At 41.9% G+C, this 19,015-nt stretch overlaps 2 protein-coding genes across 4 annotated transcripts; one reads left to right on the forward strand and one right to left on the reverse strand.

Annotated features, from left to right (window-relative positions):
- Positions 1-10,458, forward strand: LOC126980908 (uncharacterized). Of its 2 annotated transcripts, none has more exons than XM_050831320.1 (6): positions 1-177; positions 2,349-2,464; positions 2,799-2,986; positions 3,202-3,443; positions 4,447-4,646; positions 5,411-10,458. In XM_050831320.1, the coding sequence occupies exons 3-5, from the start codon at positions 2,807-2,809 to the stop codon at positions 4,643-4,645; spliced, it is 621 nt and encodes a 206-aa protein (XP_050687277.1). In that variant the 5' UTR covers positions 1-177; positions 2,349-2,464; positions 2,799-2,806; the 3' UTR covers position 4,646; positions 5,411-10,458. The 2 variants fall into 2 exon arrangements, with proteins under 2 accessions (XP_050687277.1, XP_050687276.1); XM_050831319.1 differs by having other exon boundaries at positions 2-177; positions 2,792-2,986.
- Positions 10,459-11,868: 1,410 nt separating this feature from the next.
- On the reverse strand, positions 11,869-18,995 carry LOC126980906 (uncharacterized). Of its 2 annotated transcripts, XM_050831317.1 has the most exons (3): positions 18,847-18,984; positions 18,358-18,555; positions 11,869-16,126 (listed from the first exon to the last, which is right to left on the reverse strand). In XM_050831317.1, the coding sequence occupies exon 3, from the start codon at positions 16,114-16,116 to the stop codon at positions 13,540-13,542; it is 2,577 nt and encodes an 858-aa protein (XP_050687274.1). In that variant the 5' UTR covers positions 16,117-16,126; positions 18,358-18,555; positions 18,847-18,984; the 3' UTR covers positions 11,869-13,539. The 2 variants fall into 2 exon arrangements, with proteins under 2 accessions (XP_050687274.1, XP_050687273.1); XM_050831316.1 differs by lacking the exon at positions 18,358-18,555 and having other exon boundaries at positions 18,847-18,995.
- Positions 18,996-19,015: the final 20 nt, after the last annotated feature.

Consider the following 19,015-nt stretch of genomic DNA (forward strand, 5'->3'; position numbering starts at 1 on the left):
ACCCCAACGAGCCGTCCATGTCTTCCTCAGCTGATTGAAGACAACAGTGACCGAGGGCAGACCCAGGCGTGGCAAGACTCGCCTATTTGACCCTATTTTGACCCTATTGTGACCCCCCTGGACCACATGACCCCCGGAAATAAGGGTTAGGGGGCGCATACAGAGCCTCCAGCCTGGGTGAGAAGGGGAAAGGGAGGGAGTGGATGGTGGAAAGAGGAATGGAGGAATGCGTGGAGTGTTTCATGTGGTTGTGTTGTGTTGTGTTGTGTGTGATTATGGAGCAACAGTTTTAAGTATGTGTCCTTTGTTATTTTCTCCTAGTTGGTTATTCTGTTTTATTCTTGTGTTTTGTGTTGCGTTGTGTTGTGGGTGGTTGTGTTGTGTTGTTGGTGACTATGGAATATTAGTTTTAAGTATGTTTCTTTTATTATTTTCTCCTAGTTGGTTATTCCTTTTTTATTATTTTCTCCTAGTTGGTTATTCCTTTTTATTTTTGTATTTTGTGTTACGTTGTGTTAGGTATGTAGTCTTGTGTTGTGTTTTGTGCTCTTTAGTTGTGTTGTGTATTCATCTATTGTGCTGCGTTGTCTTGTTTTATCTTATTTTGTGTTGTTCTTGGTTGTGCTACGTTGTGCTGTGTTGCCTTGTATTCTGTGTTTTATTGTGTTTTGTGGTCTTGTGTTGTGTAGTTTTGCATTGTGTTGTGTTGTCTTGTATCCTGCTATTCTGGGTTGTGTTGTGTCATGCTGAGTGGTGTGTTTTGCTGTGCTGGGTGCTGGGTTGTGTTGTTCTAGGTCATGTGCTGTGTTGTGTAGTTTTGCATTGAGTTGTGTTGTGTTATGCTGTGTCCTGTGCTGGGTGCGGGTTTGTGTTGTTCTAGGTCATGTTGTGCTGCGTTGTGTTCCATAGAATTAATTTTCATATCATTGGTCAGTACTCAAAAACTAGACCATATAAAGTGTTGTTTTGAGTTGTGTTGTGTTCCATTGCATTCATTCTCATATCATTGGTCAGTCGTCAGAAACTAATCCATATAAAGTGTTGTTCTGGGTTGTGTTGTGCTGCGTTGTGTTCCTTTGCATTTTCATATCATTGGTCAGTACTCAAAAACTGGTCCATATAAAGTGTTGTTCTGGGTTGTCTTGTGTTCCATAGCATGCATTTTCATATCATTGGTCAGTTAACTCACCTATCAAATACTAGTCCATATCATGTTAGTGAAGTCAGTGGTTTCTCTTGCACCGATATTCTATTCCAGTGTCCATTACGTTCAAGGCTGTTTTCTATTGTTGTTGCTCCTGTTTGTTTGTTTGTGTGCTTGTTTGCTCCACACTCCAGGTAAGGTGTTTGTTGTTTGTCAGCCATTCGTGCACCACAGCCTTGAGGGAGCTGTCTGTGGCTGTGGCTAGTGTTTTGGGTTACTGGGACTAGGAACATAGAGATATTGTGTGTATGGTAGTTTATAAGATTCCAAACACGTAAATTTTTTGGTATGTCGTCGCCTGTCTTGGAGGTGTTGCTACCAACTTTCACTGTTTACTGTTCTGAGTTACTGAGTCAAGAAGCAGTGAAGACATGTGTGGTATTTAAGATTCCATGCACATAAATTACTAGGAGTGTTGTCGCCTGCTGGAGGTGTTGCTACAAACTTTCATAACCTTGTCATGTTACTCTCTCCAATTCGTGACTTTCATCCTAATATCTGACATATATTCATTCTATTCTTGTTTTTTGCACCTCAAGTTGTTGTTGTTGTTGTTGTTATTATCATCATTGTCATTATTATTATTATTATTATTTTATTATTATTATTAAACACAGTGTGATAAGTAGAGCTAGAAGCATGTGATTAGTATAAGTTCCAGCTCTGTAACCCTGACATCCCTAAGACAGATAAATTTAAGATGAAGGTGATAAAGTAGATAGACTATCAAAGGAAAAGGTCAGGAGTTGGTGCAAGGTTGACGAACAGAGCAAGCTGATGGACCCTCTCCCTTTTCACACGGAGGGACACTCCTCAAACATTTTTTTGTTGAGAGCGAGAGGCTATTGAAGAGAGTTTTAATCTTTCATAATTTGATTTTGATCCTCATCAAACCCTCTGGTCTTGGGCGAGTTAATTTGAAATTTGTGATCCTCTCTCATGCTGAGGCTCGGAGAGAATTTTCCTTTTGCCACATCATACCTACTTGGCATTTGCTCCTTGCTGATATTGTTGAGTAACCATGACCTGGTCAGTGCAAGTTAAAGTTTGTTAATTCAGTTTTGTCAGCAGCCTGTGATCATGTAGTGGATAATCCCTTATCCCAGAACAAGGGGATAACTGTAACATTGTTTATCTTTTCCAGGTTTCTTCAGGCACTTGTTTATTAGCCAAGCCACAAGGCAAGATGAAGAGTTTGGGGTCTCGTGTCTAATGCCCAGCCCAGGATTCCATCAGAGTTAGCCCCTGCACCACACCTGGGTAAGTCAGGAACCTGGATTGATTGAACTTACCTTCTATTTTAATGTTTGCATTCCATGTATACCATATTTACTGTGTGATTAATTATTTAAAATGTTAGCCCAATGTAGAGATATAGAAGATGATAAACTAGTTCAACACTCCTGCAGTCTTTCAGTTTTTACAGAAAGAAAATTTGATAACATGTATATCTATAAAATTCTACATTTTTGTGTGTTTTACTGAATAAGGCTCTTAATAGTCTTAGTTTTATGCATACACAGTTGTTTCATGTATCATCTTTATCTCTGTCACCAACTTGTAGTACTTGATAATGAGCCCCAATAGTTTTCAGAGTAAACAATGGCGAGCATCAAGGTCCCTGAGCAGAAGATAATCCTGTGTGGGGAGTATGGCGTGGGGAAGAGCTCTTTATTCCGACGCTATGCCACCAACACTTTCGTTACGGCAACAGACAGGAAATCCACCCTTGGCCTGGACCACTACGAGAAGGTGTACAGGACGGGAGACAAGGAAGTAAAGGTATGGATGTGCTGGCTCTTAGAAAATTGAGCTGATATATAAAAATGAACTATGGTACTGTTGTCAAAATAAGGATTGATAAACATTCTTTTTTAGACTAAATAGTTAATTATTTTGCCTCGCCACAATTTTCCAGAGCTTGATGGTCCCTTTTTTTTGTCATCTTCTCCTTCTTCCTCTTCTTTTCATGGTCTAATGTTCCTGTGTCTTCTTAGCTCCAGCTCTGGGACACGGGCGGCATGGAGCGCGTGGCCAGCATTACTTCCTCTTATTACAAGTTTGCTGAGGCCGCCATCCTGGTGTTTGCGCTCGACAACCCAGACTCCTTCAACATCCTCTCCCAGCACCTCCTGGACATCGTGACGTACGCCGAGAATGCCAAGATATTCCTCTGCGGCAACAAGTATGACCTCAAGAGCCAGATTCAAGTCACTGATGCAGACATGGAAAACTTTTGGTATGTTCTTGTGGTGTCGTGTGTGTCTGATACTGATTTTATGGTTAGGATGTGTTGCTTTTACTTCTTCTTTTTCATCTTTGTTTGTGTTGTCAATAGATAGGCCTCATTCCATTCACTAGTGTGTCTCTTTTCATCTTGACACTGCCCTCTTCAACCTGATTGGCTGAACAGAATGCATTTTAACATAGAATGAGTTCTTTTTAGAAATATGATCAGGATTAGTTAATGCATTTTTGCCTGATCTTAATTTTTTTCCTTGAGCTACTGCCTTTAGTTAAAAAAAAAGCATTTAAAACTTTAATTTCCTGAAAATACATGCATAGCTTTCTGTATCTTTGCCACCAGAATGAAGGAAATCTTATGGCTGGCTGCTTGCTGAATGATAGATAAATAAATATAGCAAAACTTGGAAAGCATTGGGTTACTGGTGTCAGGTTAGTGCTTATGTAATGCCTTCACCAATTGCCTTATATTGAAACAAACGTAAGCTTGTCAGCTCCGGTGTTCCGACTTAGTTATTGGGGATACTTCAAGTTGTTATTTAATAGAGCATGTTGAAAGTATGCACACAATCAAGATGATCAAGGATAAGAGGATGTAATAATGAATGTGCTAGGTGTGATATGTGAGAGTTGATGGGGAAGAAAAGAGAATGTGGCAGTGTTGTGAAATCAGAATGTCCACACTGTTTAGCTTGAGAGCTTCTGCTTGGCTCAGATTTTGATGGTCTTTCATACACCAAATAGCGGAAGGTATTTCAATATATACATAGAAATTTCTTGAGGTCTGGACAGTTGTAGGACCATTTAGTTGGGCAGTCTGTCCATCAGTAGCTGAAGTATTTTTATTTTCGTACTATTTGTTGCTGTTACTTCTTTAAACAGAGACCATTTAGATTATCCATTTAGTCTACGGAAGATGGGTTGGATAATGATGTTCATATATAGACTGAACTCCTCTTTGCTGGTAATGAGAAGTAAGGTGTTATTTTTGTTTCCAGTGAACAGTGCCACAACCTCATTTCTGGGATCTACAAGACCTCGTGCAAGACAGGCGTTGGAGTAGAGGAAATGTTTGCCGACATAGCGAGGCAGCTCAGCGACTCCAACAGGTCCCGGAAAGAACTGGAGTCCATGAACAAGGATTCCTTCAAGGTGACTCCTCCTGAAGGTGAACCCGAGGACTCCTGCCTTTGTTGAGGTGAGGACATGAAGAGAAGATGTCTGGAGGTAAAGCAAAGACCTATCTATCTGTCATTCACTCATTTTTGGAACTCACTCACTTTTGATAATGAGGACAGTGTCATCTGCAAACTGGTTACTAGAAGCTGGTCTTTTATTTTCTTTCCAATTTGCCTCACTACCATACCATTTACTCATACTTTCCTCTCTCCCTCATAAGCCCTGAATATGTATAAAAGACCCAAAGTTCACTTCCATACCAATCCCCAGACTTGTGCTCATGACACCCTCTACTCATACACATGGACAAGCCTCACTGTACAATACTTGGTCATGCTGTGGATTCATATTGTAGGAACATTGCAGATTATGGAGGAATTATTTTGTGTACATAATGTCGAGAAGCAAAAGTATCCATTGCACAATAAATATCCACATTCCACACAGAAAAGTTTGTTTTTGTATTGAATGAAAGTTTTGCTCTTGGGAGCCTGAGTCCCCAGACCCTTATCCCAACATCGAAATATACTTTGTTGAATCATATTTAGTCACAACACTTGCAAATATTCTGTGGAATTATATGTAACAGTGGGTTGGTTAGCATGCTTGACTTGCAACTGAGAGTACGTACCCAGGTTCAATCTCTTGGCAGAGTGGAAATGAATGGCTGGTCTCATCATCCTTCTGTTACATAGCCATCCTTAGGTACTGGGTATGTGTTGGATGCTAAGACCTGCTTCCTGCGATGTATGCGTGGGCTTCAATATTTCTACCTTCTTCCAGTGACGGTGGAGTGCTAAGGATCAGTGTAAGCCATCTTCATCAGTTGTGCACCTCTACAGCTGCTGCTGCTGTTGGTGCCCAGCGGCTGCCACCATTGTGTTGTGGCTCACTGGCTCACAAGGTACTGTGGGGTGCAGACTATTGGGATTAAGCCATTTTTATTGTGATTTAAATATCAGCTTAAGGCTAGGAATACTAATGTTGCAGTTATCGTTTCTGGTAATATATTTATATCTTCGGCTTGTAATGTAATAGTGAAGAGCTGTTGCCGTGTGCAGAATGTAATTTGTTATTGATTACTGTTTTGTATATTCAAGGAATCCTGTTTATGGGGAAAGGTGTATACATATTTTGTATGCAATGTGAATTTTATGTGGAGATCCTTTTTAAAGGGACTAGTCTTCTGTAGCCTTAATAGGTAGCTTGAATTTTTCAGTTTTCATCTTATTTGCATGTACTGGTTACCTATTTATTACTGATTTCTTGTTTGAGTGTGTTTTGCGTGTGTTAGGAACAAGAGAGACAAATACAAAAATCATGCCTTCCCAGCCCGTGCTCATGTTACACTTTGTCCTTGAGAACAATCCTTGGCACAGGGAAGGGAACCCTAACCAACAGTGTTGCAGCAAGTCCTTCAACAGTTAACCAGTGCCCACAGCAAGCTCTCAGTGAAGCAGCCTGACTCAGTGTGTTCTTGAGACTGTCTGCAGGGATGACTTTGAGAAGTGATGAGAGCCTGAGTCTGTGTGTGTGTGTGTTTGCGTGTGTAAAGCAGCTGGTTCACCTGCAGTAGTCCAGCTTTACCACTGATGCTGCTGCTTCATAATGCTTCTTTTATAAGCCAAGTACAGATAGCCACAGTCAGAATTGTCATGCTACCTTCACAACAAGCTTCTGTTGTGTAAATGTCGAGAAACTATGAAGCAAGAAAGAACCACAAAGAGCACAGCCCAGGAACACAGTTTAGTTGTGTTGCTGGTGTGAGGCTGCCCTAGACTCATGGGTGCCTTGAAGACTTAACGTTACTCTTTTATTTTATGTTGAGTGACAAATCCAGGCGCCATCATGCCCCTCCCTTCCTTCCTCCCTCCCTGCTCACATAAGGAATCACATGTTAACAACTCGTCCCTCCCATTCTTCTGCCTAATCTTCAGGGGCAAGATGGACACCCTGGAATAGGAAACACCAGCCAACTTTCCTGTACTTATTTTTGGTACCATTTATCTATGAAACGATTGATATCTCTATTTTGTTTTCAGGCCTGTAATTTTGGCACTTTTTTGGGGGGGGCTAGAGGGCATCATAGGTTCATGAGTGTGGGGGATGGGGGGGGTAGGCAAAGCAAGCATGTGCAGCTGGAGGATTTTTTTAAATATGTAAGCACTTTTTGGAAAACATTGGGAGAGCTATAGGGCCATATTTTTAAACATTTCTGCGCCCAAGAACACGTAATTTACTAGTCTTTCATGGGAGTTTAGGGCATTTCCAGGGGTACTTTTATGACCCTGGTGGTAGTCTGAGCCTTCTTCTGTACCGTGAACCTAAAAGAACACTCATTAGAACTCGATTAACCTCCTTTTTGGCCTTTGGAAATAGTGTGTGTGAGGGGTGGGAGCATCTGGCAATACCAACCATAGGCCCCCTAGCTTCCCCCAGAAATTACAGCCCTGATTTTATTGTGTAATAGGTCTAACATTAGAGAAGTGGATACATGACTTAGGAGTACTGGCTAAGCCTCCCCTGATGGTAGGTGGCAAGTCCATTACCAGAAGGCACCATTGTGTAGTGTAGGGGCAGGCAGTGGCCTTCCTGACCTCTGAAATCTTGCCTCCTTTTCTCAACCTGTCTCCTCTGACAATCCCTTCTTTGAGAGTGATCAGGACAGAACAATCTCTAGTCATTCTTTTCCAAGCATACTGAGGACCCCTGAAGCCTGTCCTCTTTAGAAGCTTTCATAATCAACTAAGGGAAACTTATTTGCTTTTATGATGCCGCAGGACGATGTGTTCCCCTCACTCTACCTCAAACAAGAAGTCATGGTGGTGGTAACAGGTGGTTTGTCCTTAGCTTTGGTGGTGTGAAGAATTGCTTTGATCTGCTGCACTAGGTCACTCATTGGTGCCTAGTTAGTGATGCCCTTTAGCTGAGCCAGTAACCTTGTGCTCAGTGAGAGGTGCAAGAGTGGTGAATGTGAGGCAGAGCAGTTGGACCTACTCTATCGTGTCTTTCGTTTGGTAGTCAGATCATCCAAATGTTTTTTCCTGTGGCCTCTTTGGTTCTCATGCATTAATCTATCCATCCATTACAGTGTATATAGTTTTATATACCTGATATAAGGATAAATACTTCAGGCAAAAGAGCTTAAGACCTAAAAAGTTGGTTTTAATATGACTGTTATGACACTAAGCTGTAGCTGACCCAACACAATAACCAGTGCACCCCGAGTCATGCATCCCAACACTTGTACATGCAAGAATGCCTTGTGTGGAGAGTATGAGTGTAGTTCCTTTTGTCCTGGTCATTCCACCAAGTGTGAAGAGTAAGTAATAAGGTCCTAACTGTTTATCATTACAAACCATTCTTAATACTGGTAACCATTCTTAATGATACTGATATGGTGTATATGTTTCATATATTACTTTAAGCAGGTACTTAAACATTGGTGACTGACCCAGTTGCTAATGAGCCTAGTTTTGTTCACTACCAGCTAAGTAACATATCCAAAACCTTTGTTTTGACACTGCTGTTTATTTCTGTCATACAATCACTTCACCTAACAGTGCTGGGTGATGCCACAGCTCATTTTTGATCAGCTGTTAGTATTCTGACCAGTGCTGTCAGGAACGCTGCATAAACAGGATGTAGGTCACTGCTTTACTAAAAAGGGATATAAGATCATTTATATGGAGCAGGTAATTTAGTATAGTGTTGGATGTGTTTGTATTTTATATAAGTTTTGTATGAAAACTTAGCAAGGTTTCAAGCTAGAGTTGTTTTTGTTTTGTTAGGCAGCATTTGATGGGCAGGCATTCTGTTGATGTATACTTTACCGAGTCTTTTGTACTGCTTAAATGAAAGCTCATAGGAGTTCATCAAGTGATAGTGCACATGTTGATATATTTATAATAGTTTAATTTTTTGAGGTCTATTGATGGCCGGGGTTCCTGACTCAGAGTGAATGTTCCCCTCAGGAACACACACCAGGTAAACTGTGGCTGCATAGATGCTGCTGCTAAAAGTCGTTTGTTGTATGTTTCATAATTCTTGTTGAAAGGCATTCAGCTTGGAGGAGTGAGCATTGCAGCATCAGTTGGCCATTGTTACCTGGGTGCACACGATTCACAATGTTGCGGTTCTTACTTAATTAGCAGCTTTTTCTGAACCTGATGCCATAAATAGGGCAATGCAACAGTGTGTGGTGATATCATGGTGTCGTGCCCCTGACGGTCACTTAAATGGTCAGGAACCATTGTTCAATAGCAACTTTTTATGATGGGTTAAGAGGCAAGGAGGGATTAAAGATGAGAGAGAGAGAGAGAGAGAGAGAGAGAGAGAGAATAAATGAATGAATGAATGAATTTCAAAGAAAAGTAAAAGCTGTGTTACTCATTCACTGTTACTATTGTTTCTTTACTCAGTAGGTGTTTCCATTCCAGTGTGTGGAATAAAAAAATGGTCAGATTGATTGCACTAATGCCACAGTGGGTGTGCTCCAGATTAGTTTGACGGTAAATTTTTATAAACCGAATCCTGAAGTAATTCTGCATGTTCATATCCTGCCTTTGATGCTGCGTGACATTTCTGATGGAACTCACTTCCACGACATCTGTGTTACAAAACACATGAGAAATTGACGTATTCGGGAGAAAAGATAGTTTTTTTAATGTTCTGCATGGGATTCAAACTCAAGCTTCCGAGACCAGACGGCAGACATGCTAGTGTTGAGCCCAAAGGACCTTCGTGGTCCAAGGCCTTTTTGGGATTTTTATCTGTGTCTTGGGCCATCACACATTATCTGGGATACATTAGTGCCAAAAGCATAATCTTTTAGTCTTTCCCAGGTGTGGCAGAAATGTGAACATGCAGACTTTACAATGTAGTGTTATATTCTGATCTTCCTGTCTTAGCACATAATTAAGATTGCTTGAAAGTCACACAAATTCTACTCCTCAGTATGTGGGAAAGTGTTTGTCAACAGGTGGAAGACTAGAACTTGAGCACAGAGATATTTACCTGCACATATATATGGAAGGCACTTAATGGAGGGTTTTCTTTTTATTAATATTATCAATGCAGGATTTTTTTTTATTTTGTTAAGTAATTTTTTTATCAGTCTGTAATGAGACAATAACTTTGAAAGCAAAGTTTACCCATAAGTATTTCAGACTTAGCTCTTTCAGATTGGTGCCACCAGTAACAATTCACCCAAACAATTAACAGTATAATGTCAGGTGCTGATTTTGCTTCCCTGTCTCTCTACTTTTTTTTATTGATAATCTAGAGTTATAAGGATGAAAATCACATTTTACTTAAGATTATATTATGGCTGATTTTTTTCCTTGTTCTCATTGTATCCCATCAGCCTAGTGATGGATACACTGGACTGGAGGGGGTTGTGGGTGAATGTATTGGTATGCAAGGATGAGTTATTTTTTTGGCAATAAATGTATTCAGTATTTTATTCCTGTGTGTATGTGCGTGTGTGTGTGTGCATTTGTTTGTGTGAGAGAGAGAAGTAGAGATAATGAGCAGGATGAAGAGCCTTTGATATGAAAAATAGGAATCTCCAAATTAGTGAATGATATAAGCACAAGAAAAGATTGAAGGTGCAAGAAGGTAACAGTGTTAACAGTGAATGTGAATTCTTAATGGTAAGAAGAGTGGGCAGCAGTGTATTATAATGGTCATAATACTTATTCCATGGGTATGGTGCTTGAGGATGTGTTAGCAATGCTGTTTCTGCAGGATGATGACTGGCCTCGTGCTTCTGTTAACCTTTGTAAACTTTAGCTGCTGTACCTGTTTTAATAATGAATAATTTTTAGTCATGAGGTATTTTATTCTGCAAAGAATTTTTCATTACTGCAATACGTTCCAAACACCTAATATAATTGGTTATTCCAAACTTCTGTTGATATCAAACAGCATGAGCTATTTTAGTAATACACTTCTGTGGTGCCGAGACATGCCTGATGGGCGAGCCTCCCATAATTCAATCTGCAAGTGGGGTACCTCTTTGGCCGACTGGCTAAGGACTGGCTTTCCCATCTCGCTGGCCGCGGGTTCAATCCCCAGCACTGGCAAAACCTTTCCTTGTCTGGATTAATTTCTTGTGTGTTTCGTTACATGCTGTGGTCGTGTGGAGTTCTAGTGATGTGAATTCAGGGTGTTACACTTGATGTAGACAATGAACTTATTTTTTTTAAAGACTTGTTCATGGGGAATGGGGTTCATCAAACACCTGCTCATGTTGAAGTCCATTAATCTAAATAGGAATGGACCCACACGACTGAATTAGTGGGTTTTCAGGCTTGGGCGGCACTACAAACGTGCACTTACTGAGTATGGCTGGGCAGTACTGCCAACCTCAGCACCAGTGGTAGCAGAACTTAGGCGATGAAATACTGATGCCAAGGTTGAGGCGACCAGCGTGGCATGTCAGCAGACCACCAGCTACATGTCCTTACATTACTAACGTTTGCACATCTGAGTATTACTGTGGCTGTGTCTTGTTTACTGTTGTCATTACTACACCAGGGGATTTATCCTCCCACAGATTATATGTCCTTGTAACCCCTCTCTATGAAATAATCAACCTTGCTAAAAGCAAAACAAAATTTAGAGGTTGGGGTCAATGCTCATTCTGTGATCCTGACCCAGGTTGACATCTCAACTTAAATTCGCTAGAAAGACGAAGAGTGCGGGGAGATCTGATAGAAGTATTCAAATGGGAGTAGTTGGGGGGGATTCTGGAGCTGCCCTGTGTAGGCCACTCGACCTCTTGCAGTCTCCCTGTGTTCTTATGTTCTGGTGGGAGGACTGACCACAAAGTGGGCTCGCTGGATATGGATGCATCGGGCGAGCCCGCTGCCCATGATGGGTGCAGGGTAAAGCCTACAGGGCCCTTGCATCTTGAATGGAGGTGGGGCCCCTGATATGAGTGCATCAGGAGACCACCGGTAAAATGGATCAATAGAGTGGATGAGTATTGAAGAGAGCTGGTAGGCGAGGTGCTGAGAGGGAGTGCCAAAACAGGAAAAGGTGGAACATTTCTACTGTGGTCACCCCCTTGAAAAAAATTCTTGGGGGATTAGGGGAGAAGACATAGGAGGTAGATAGTTTTTCTTTATGCCTAGAATCCTCAATCTTTCATTTTTGACACTAGAAATGGAATTACTATTTACTCATGTCAGTTATCTCCTACCAGGCCAAACTGGAAAAGTAAAAATACTACCACATTATAAAAAAGTAAAATGTATATTTACATGAACATTCCACACTTTTATCATTTCTTAGATATGTTAGGTATAAAAGATACATATAATGCCAACCTTGTATCAGCACCAAAGGCTTTTTCTGATGGATGCTGCCCATTTAAACATACTGTTGGAAGTGCACCTCATGCTTGTGAATTTCTAACTTGACAGGTTTGTCAAGATGTTACAATCTGAGTAGCCATGAGTTAAAGTGACTTGCCATCAGAAATGACTGTTCCTATAATGATGGGATGATGACTTTGTACTGCTGGTGGAAAACATGTTATTGTCTTGCAGCCCATCTGACAAACCTGCAAGGGGCATAAAACAATTGAGACTGCTGAGGGGATTCAGCATTATTTGAATTGAGGGTATCACTGACAGAGGATGCCAAGTGTGCAAAAAAACCCAACAGATGTCTTGCACACATGGCTAAAATAAAATAAAAAATATAACTTAGACAATAGCAGTATTCTGGCAGGAATATTGCTTCCAATGATTACAAAAGTTACATGTGACAAAGGTAGGAAAATATATTAATTACAAATTTACATTGTAATTACTATTCATGTCTATTTACTACTTTCGTTTTCATCACTGTCATCCTTCCTTGCCTGACAAGACGAGGGGAAGCAGTCACAGCCTCAAAACACAAATATTGTAAACAGCTTCAAAGGAGAAAAAGCTGCCCGATAAATTTATCCTGATTTCTATTCTTCAAGCTCTCACACACACACACACACATATGGAGCTCCGTAGTGCAGTGGTTGGCACGCTTGCCTCACAATGGGGGGCCCCAGGTTCGATTTCTGGACAGAGTGGAGGTGGATGGGTAGTCTCCTTTAATCTGTGCCCCCTGTCCTCCAAGCAGTGAATGGGTACCGGGTGTCAGTCAGGGGTTGTGTCCCTCCTCCTGGGTGCGTGTGACTATGGTGTGAGTTTTCAGCCATACCCAAAGATCTGTCACCAGAGCTTCAACCTCAGTCTAGGAGGGTACTGGCTGGCTATCGTGAGTTCAGAGCATGGTCAGAGCATGGTGAATTACACATACAAACATCTATCACATGACACCAGGCAAGTTCAGGATCTGGTGTGACAATTTTTTTTTCCAGTTTTGAAGGTGTGAGGGTAAGATTCCCACAACCAAACCTAAACCTCTTGTACTACAGGAGTAGCAAAACAAGCTGTCTTAACATGTCGAAACCTGTGCGCTTTGCTTCGTCCATTTATGTCCATGTTTAGTGTGACTGGTTTGGTACAACAAGTACTACCCAACCCACGTGACCTCACATTTGAGTAAATTGGAGGGTGTGGTGACATGGTGATCCAGCATACATGACCTGGGTCTAAAATATGGTCAGTTTAGTTTATCCTCTCTTTCTCTCTCTCCCAGTGTGCATGATGGTAAAGGTGGCTAATAATATAATGTGTGATGGATTTGGCTGTTCAATTCTTCCCTATTCTTGGTGAGCATCTGGGTTGGATGCCAGCTGCCACAAGTAGGGTTATTTGTGAGAGGAGCATGCTGATGTACTGCCATGCTGTTTTGCCAGACTCATGTTTGGGTCATATTTAGCCGTTTCTCAGCCACTCATGGGTTCAATTAGCCAAAGCAGTCAGGGTAATTATTCCTATCATCAAGAAAAGAATTCATCAAAATTTACTTCTGACTACTTGCTTTGTATACAATAAACCCATAAGTGTGTCAGTTGATAAGTTCTTGGATTTTCTTTTAATTTTATTAATGCTTGAAAAAATGCTCTCAGCTGCTGCGGTACAGTTAGGTAAACACAATAATTTAAGCATGAACTCAGAGAGATTCGGACACATAAGAATATTGTCAATCTGTCTTGCTTTGCTCACAGCATCCCAGAACATTTCGGGTCGCATGCTGGACTCTACAGGCAGAGTCTCCAGCATGTTTCTCAGCAGCCTCCACTCACTGTCCACAACCTGAATGTCAGGTGTTGCCAGGTGTTCAAAATGATAAATCAGATTGATTAAAGAGGGAACATTTCTTTCAATGACAATTTTAGGGTTCAAGTTTTCTAGAGCTTCAAATATAGGAGAACCATGAGAAAATCTTTTATAAATTTGAGAAACACTCTCAATCAAAAATTCTAAACAGTTAATTTGAAAATCTTTCAAATCTTCATGTTGTAGATGTGGTGAACATGATATTTCAAGCTGTACTTTAATGCCTAGATACATTTCTTCCATGGGCTTGAATTTTGTTTCATTTTTATAATTTATGTCTTTTAGTGACATTGTCTTCGTGTAGTCGTCCTCCAAATAACATTCAAAGATGGCCTTTAATGCTACACCAACCGCATTGTTCAGAACATGGATCTGACTTGACTCACTTTGCATCTGTTTATCTAAATTGTCAAAAATTGGCAAGATAAAGTCAAGAAACATAAGATACAACTTTGTTACTGGCATTCTCAGTCTTTGGAGGATTGTTTCTGGAGCCTCTAGTTTGTCAACTAAAACAGCATTTGTAAAGTATGATTTTAAAGCATCATACTTCTCCAGTATTTTTGACACCACTGCATGCAGGGACAGCCACCTGGTTTGAGCTGGGTGCAACAGCTTGTGAGGCTTGACTTGGATGAAGTCTTTGAACTCTTCCAGTTCCGTGTGGTTGGAACTGTAATGAAAGTAGCTGTAAACATCTCTGGCAAGGTCTTCCAGTGAGTGAGGTAACTTGAGACAGGCAGCTGATGCACACAGGCTGAAGGAGTGAGAGATGCAGTTCATCACAAACAGCTCGGGGATATCTTGCTTCATCAGGGATAAGAGGGAATCATGTTCACCGAGCAGGGGGTTGCCTCCGTCTGCAGCGATGCCAAGCATATTTTTCTGATACGGAATTCCATTTTTACTGAAGAAATCAACAACACAATTGTAGAGTGACTCTGCAGTGGCATTTTTCATGGGAATCAGATTTAGAAAGGCTTCAGATACTGAAAAGTTATGCAACACTCTCACAACCATACTCAAATACTTCTCTGAACCTCTGTCAGTAGCCTCATCAACAATTAGTGAAAACTTGTTTGTTTTTAAAAGTTGTATAAGCTCATCACAACCTTCCTTTCCCAGGACATTGTTGATGAGCAGAACCGTGTCAGTCCCTCCAGATTCCAGATTTTGTGCAACACTGGAATATGGGCAGAGAGTCTTAATTAGTTGAATAAGATGGTCTGAAGTAGCAATAGGTAAATCATGCTCTGCTATGAATGCAGCAATCTGAAGCTCGGCTGCATTTAACCTGGAGTATGGTGAATTAGGGTCTTTATCACTTGGCTTATAAACCGTTCTAGAGAATGGACTCACTTCAAGTGTCACAGGACTCTTCTGGATGTCCTCAAGTTCTCTCATGGAAGCACTTATTTGCACAGCATTCATGGGTTGGTGCACAGTGGCTTCACAACAGTCTTCTTTTGGTATATGCGCAGTGATGCACTGGTCACTGGATTTGGACTTTGATACCAATGGTCTGTTGTCGAACTCTGCCTTGGCAGCAATGTGCTTTTTGTTTTTTGCATGCCTCTTTAGGTCTGCTTTCCCACCACTTATACTGAGCTCAACATCACAAGGTATGCAGTGGGCAAAGTACTCCCCCTTAGTGCTGGCTGTCACCCAGCCGACAAACTCTGGATCTTCTTCAAATGAATGAGAGTACCTTTGGTAGTACTTTTTCTTTCGTGAACTTTTTGAATCTTTGCCATGCACTGGAAGCTCAACAGAGGCAATGGGCTGGTCTTGTCCCAAAATGAACGCAGTTATTCGATTTTCACCCCTGTGGGATCCCTCCACATTCATTTTATGTTTTCTCATATTTGAATGCTTTTTGAGGTCAGTCTTGCCAGAGGTTATCTTGAGGTGGGAGCCACAAGGGATGCAGTATGCATAATGGTTCCCTTTGCTACTTGCCTTCACCCAACCTCTGAACAGGGGATTGTTTTCAAATTTTGCAGAATATCTCTGTAGATACTTTCTCTTTTTCTTCTTTTCTGCAGCTCTTGGCTTAACTTCATTTTCTTCCACCTCTTCTTCATCCTCATCCCTGGAGGGGCTCCAGTCCTCATACTCCGTACAGGACATGTTTTCCCTCTTCATATTCTTAAGATGTCTAGTGCCTTCATGGCTGTTGTCATCTTCATATGCGAGTCTCCTCTTACATTCCCTTGGGTCCCTTGAGACATTGCTCTCACTGTCTGTGTTCATTCTGACATGTCTGAAAATAATTAATTTAATTTGTAAATGTACTTATTGCTCTCCCTTAACTCATTAAACAATCTACAGTAGTCACATAATATAGGTGATTGCAGTATGTAAATCACCTAATATAAGAGGGGGAATTACAGTGCTCCAGCTTATCATACTGGGGTCATGTTTAACATGTGAGGTCACAGGGGGTGTAACCACTCTTCTGAATGAATTCATCTACCTTTCTCTTTAAACTAGGCTGGCATGTATTTCAGGCATGGATGAAGACTTGAATAGCCTTGCCCCATTTTTTCTGAAACTTTTGGTTCTAAGAGTTTTAAGTAATCAAATACTAGTTAGAATGTCTCAAATGACTTTGCAAACACTACAAATATGAATACAGAGAAATACTGGGGACTGGAATGCAAATATTACTACATTTTGCTTATGACATTTCAATAAACTATCCTTTTTTTGTTTTGACATGCAATCCCCATCATTTTGACTTTTAAAGATTCCGCGCAGGATGTTAACTTTAAAACCGCACAAGACATAAGGACATAGGGAGACTGCAAGAGGCTGAATGGCCTAAACAGGGCAGCTCCAGATTCTCCCTCACTACCACCTGTTATCCTCGTCCATGTAGCTATCAAGTCTACTCTTAAAACAAGCTATCGTCCCTGCACTCACTATGTGATTGCTGAGTCTATTTCATTCCCCCACCACCCTATTACTAAACCAATGCCTGCCTATTTCCCTCCTAAATCTATACTTTTCTAATTTAAATCCATTACTGTGTGTTCTATCCTACTGGCTAAGTCTCAGTACTTTACTGATATTGCCTTTGTTGTAACCCTTGACCCATTTGAATACTTCGATCAGATCTCCCCGCACTCTTTCCCTTTCTAGTGAATGTAAGTTCAGATGTTTCAGCCTATCTTGTTATGGGAGGTTCCTGAGCCCCTGAATCATCTTGGTCATTCTCATCTGAACTGATTCTAGCAAGTTGATGTCCATTCTGTAGTGTGGGCACCAAAATTGTACAGCATAATCTAAGTGTGGCCTAACTAATGCTAAATAGAGTCTGAGGATGACCTCTGCACTCTTGTTGGTTTTCCGTCCTTTTAACTCTACCTATTGCTGTGGAGTCCAAACTATACCCATGTAATGGGTTGTGAGTTCCTACGCTTAGTACGCTACACTTGGTAATGTTAAAATTCATCTGCCATTTCTCTGACCAAACTGACAGTTTGTTGAGATCCTCCTGTAGTGCTCTAGCATCCTCCCCTGTCCTAATAGTGCGTCCTATTTTGGTGTCATCTGCAAATTTACCTATGTCACTAGTTATCCCATTGTCTATGTCATTGATGTAGATAATGAATAAAAGCGGGCCCAAAACTGAACCTTGAGGAACCCCACTGGTAACATTACCCCATTCGGATTTTTTTACCGTTAATGGTAACCCTCTGTTTCCTGTCGCTAATCCACGCCCTAATCCAATCATAAACCTTCCCTCCTATTCCATGAGCCCTGACTTTATTTAACAGTCTCTGGTGAGGTACCTTATCGAAGGCCTTACTAAAATCAAGATAAACTACATCGTAACTCTCAGCATTGTCAGCTGCCTCGTATACTCTATTGTAAAAGGATAAAAGATTAGTAAGGCGCGACTTTCCTTTGATAAACCCATGCTGTGAGTTGTGAATTAAATTATGTCTGTCAATATGGTCCCTAATACTATCTGCTATTATAGACTCAAGCATTTTACCTATAACCGACGTCAAACTAATCGCCCTATAGTTTTGCATAATAGATTTGTCTACCTTCTTAATTACTGGAATAATGTGTGCCTACCTCCATGATACAGGCACCACCCGTGTCTAGCGACTTCCTAAAAACTTGTTAGCTGCCCACTGATTTCAGATTAACATTCTTTTAATACCCTGGGGAAAATTTTATCTGGCCCTGGTGCCTTAGTAACTTTGAGTCTATCTATCTGTCCATAGACCAGCTAGTGATGCAGGTAGGTAAAAGAGTGCAAGATTTTACCTCACTCTCATGCTATTTTTTCAGTATATTAGAAGCAGTTATTAGCTAGATTAACCAAATGATTAACCCTGATTGCCAAGCATAATCTCCCAACCAAACAATAACTTGGACAAACTAAAACTAGTTGAAGTAGGGATACCACCCAAGACTGTTGAGGGAGTGGAGAAGTGAGCCTTGATCTTTCCATCATGTCAGTTTATCAAGATTCACCGAGTTTGTCTATGACCTCCTGCAGCAATCCTTCAGTAGGTCCAGGGAGCCTAGTACCCCCGCCCCGCCCCGCCAGTCGTCCTCGCTCGGGTCTTCCGGGTCCCGCGCAAACCCCTGCCCCGCTGTCCGCACCACTACTTGTGCAGACTGTGTCCGCACGGGGCGCCTCTGCACACTGTGTCCCCGCGGCCCCCTAGCCTGTTTAGGGTAAGAGGGGTGAGTGTGGGCAAGCACTAGAATAATATGCCCCGTCCTCCGCCCCGCCGGACGTAAACAAACCCTGGGTCAACCTGTCGAGGTGTTCCTTTACTGCCCCAGAGTGTCCCGCCCCGCCCCCTTCTGCTTCTGCACACACGGGGCCCTGCGACCCCTGTGTGTGGCTCGGCCAGGCTTTTCCCCAGCATGCCTGCCAAGCACAGCAGGCAGACAGCACCCAGCACCGCCCTCAGCACCCAGCACACGGCCTGGCAGCCCCGCCCCGGCTATTACCTGGCGCCTGTCAGTGGTCGTCAGGGCGGCGGTGGTGGTCCGGGGCCTCGGTGAGCGGCACAGCACGACGCACGCCAGCACACAGAGCGTCAGCACATCAGCAGCACCAACAGCGTGTGTGCCGCCGTGACCTCCCCGCCGCGGCAGGCTTGGCAGCGCCGCGTGACGT

This window comes from Eriocheir sinensis, chromosome 45, assembly GCF_024679095.1.
Source record: "Eriocheir sinensis breed Jianghai 21 chromosome 45, ASM2467909v1, whole genome shotgun sequence".
In the NCBI taxonomy this organism is placed as follows: Eukaryota; Metazoa; Arthropoda; class Malacostraca; order Decapoda; family Varunidae; genus Eriocheir; species Eriocheir sinensis.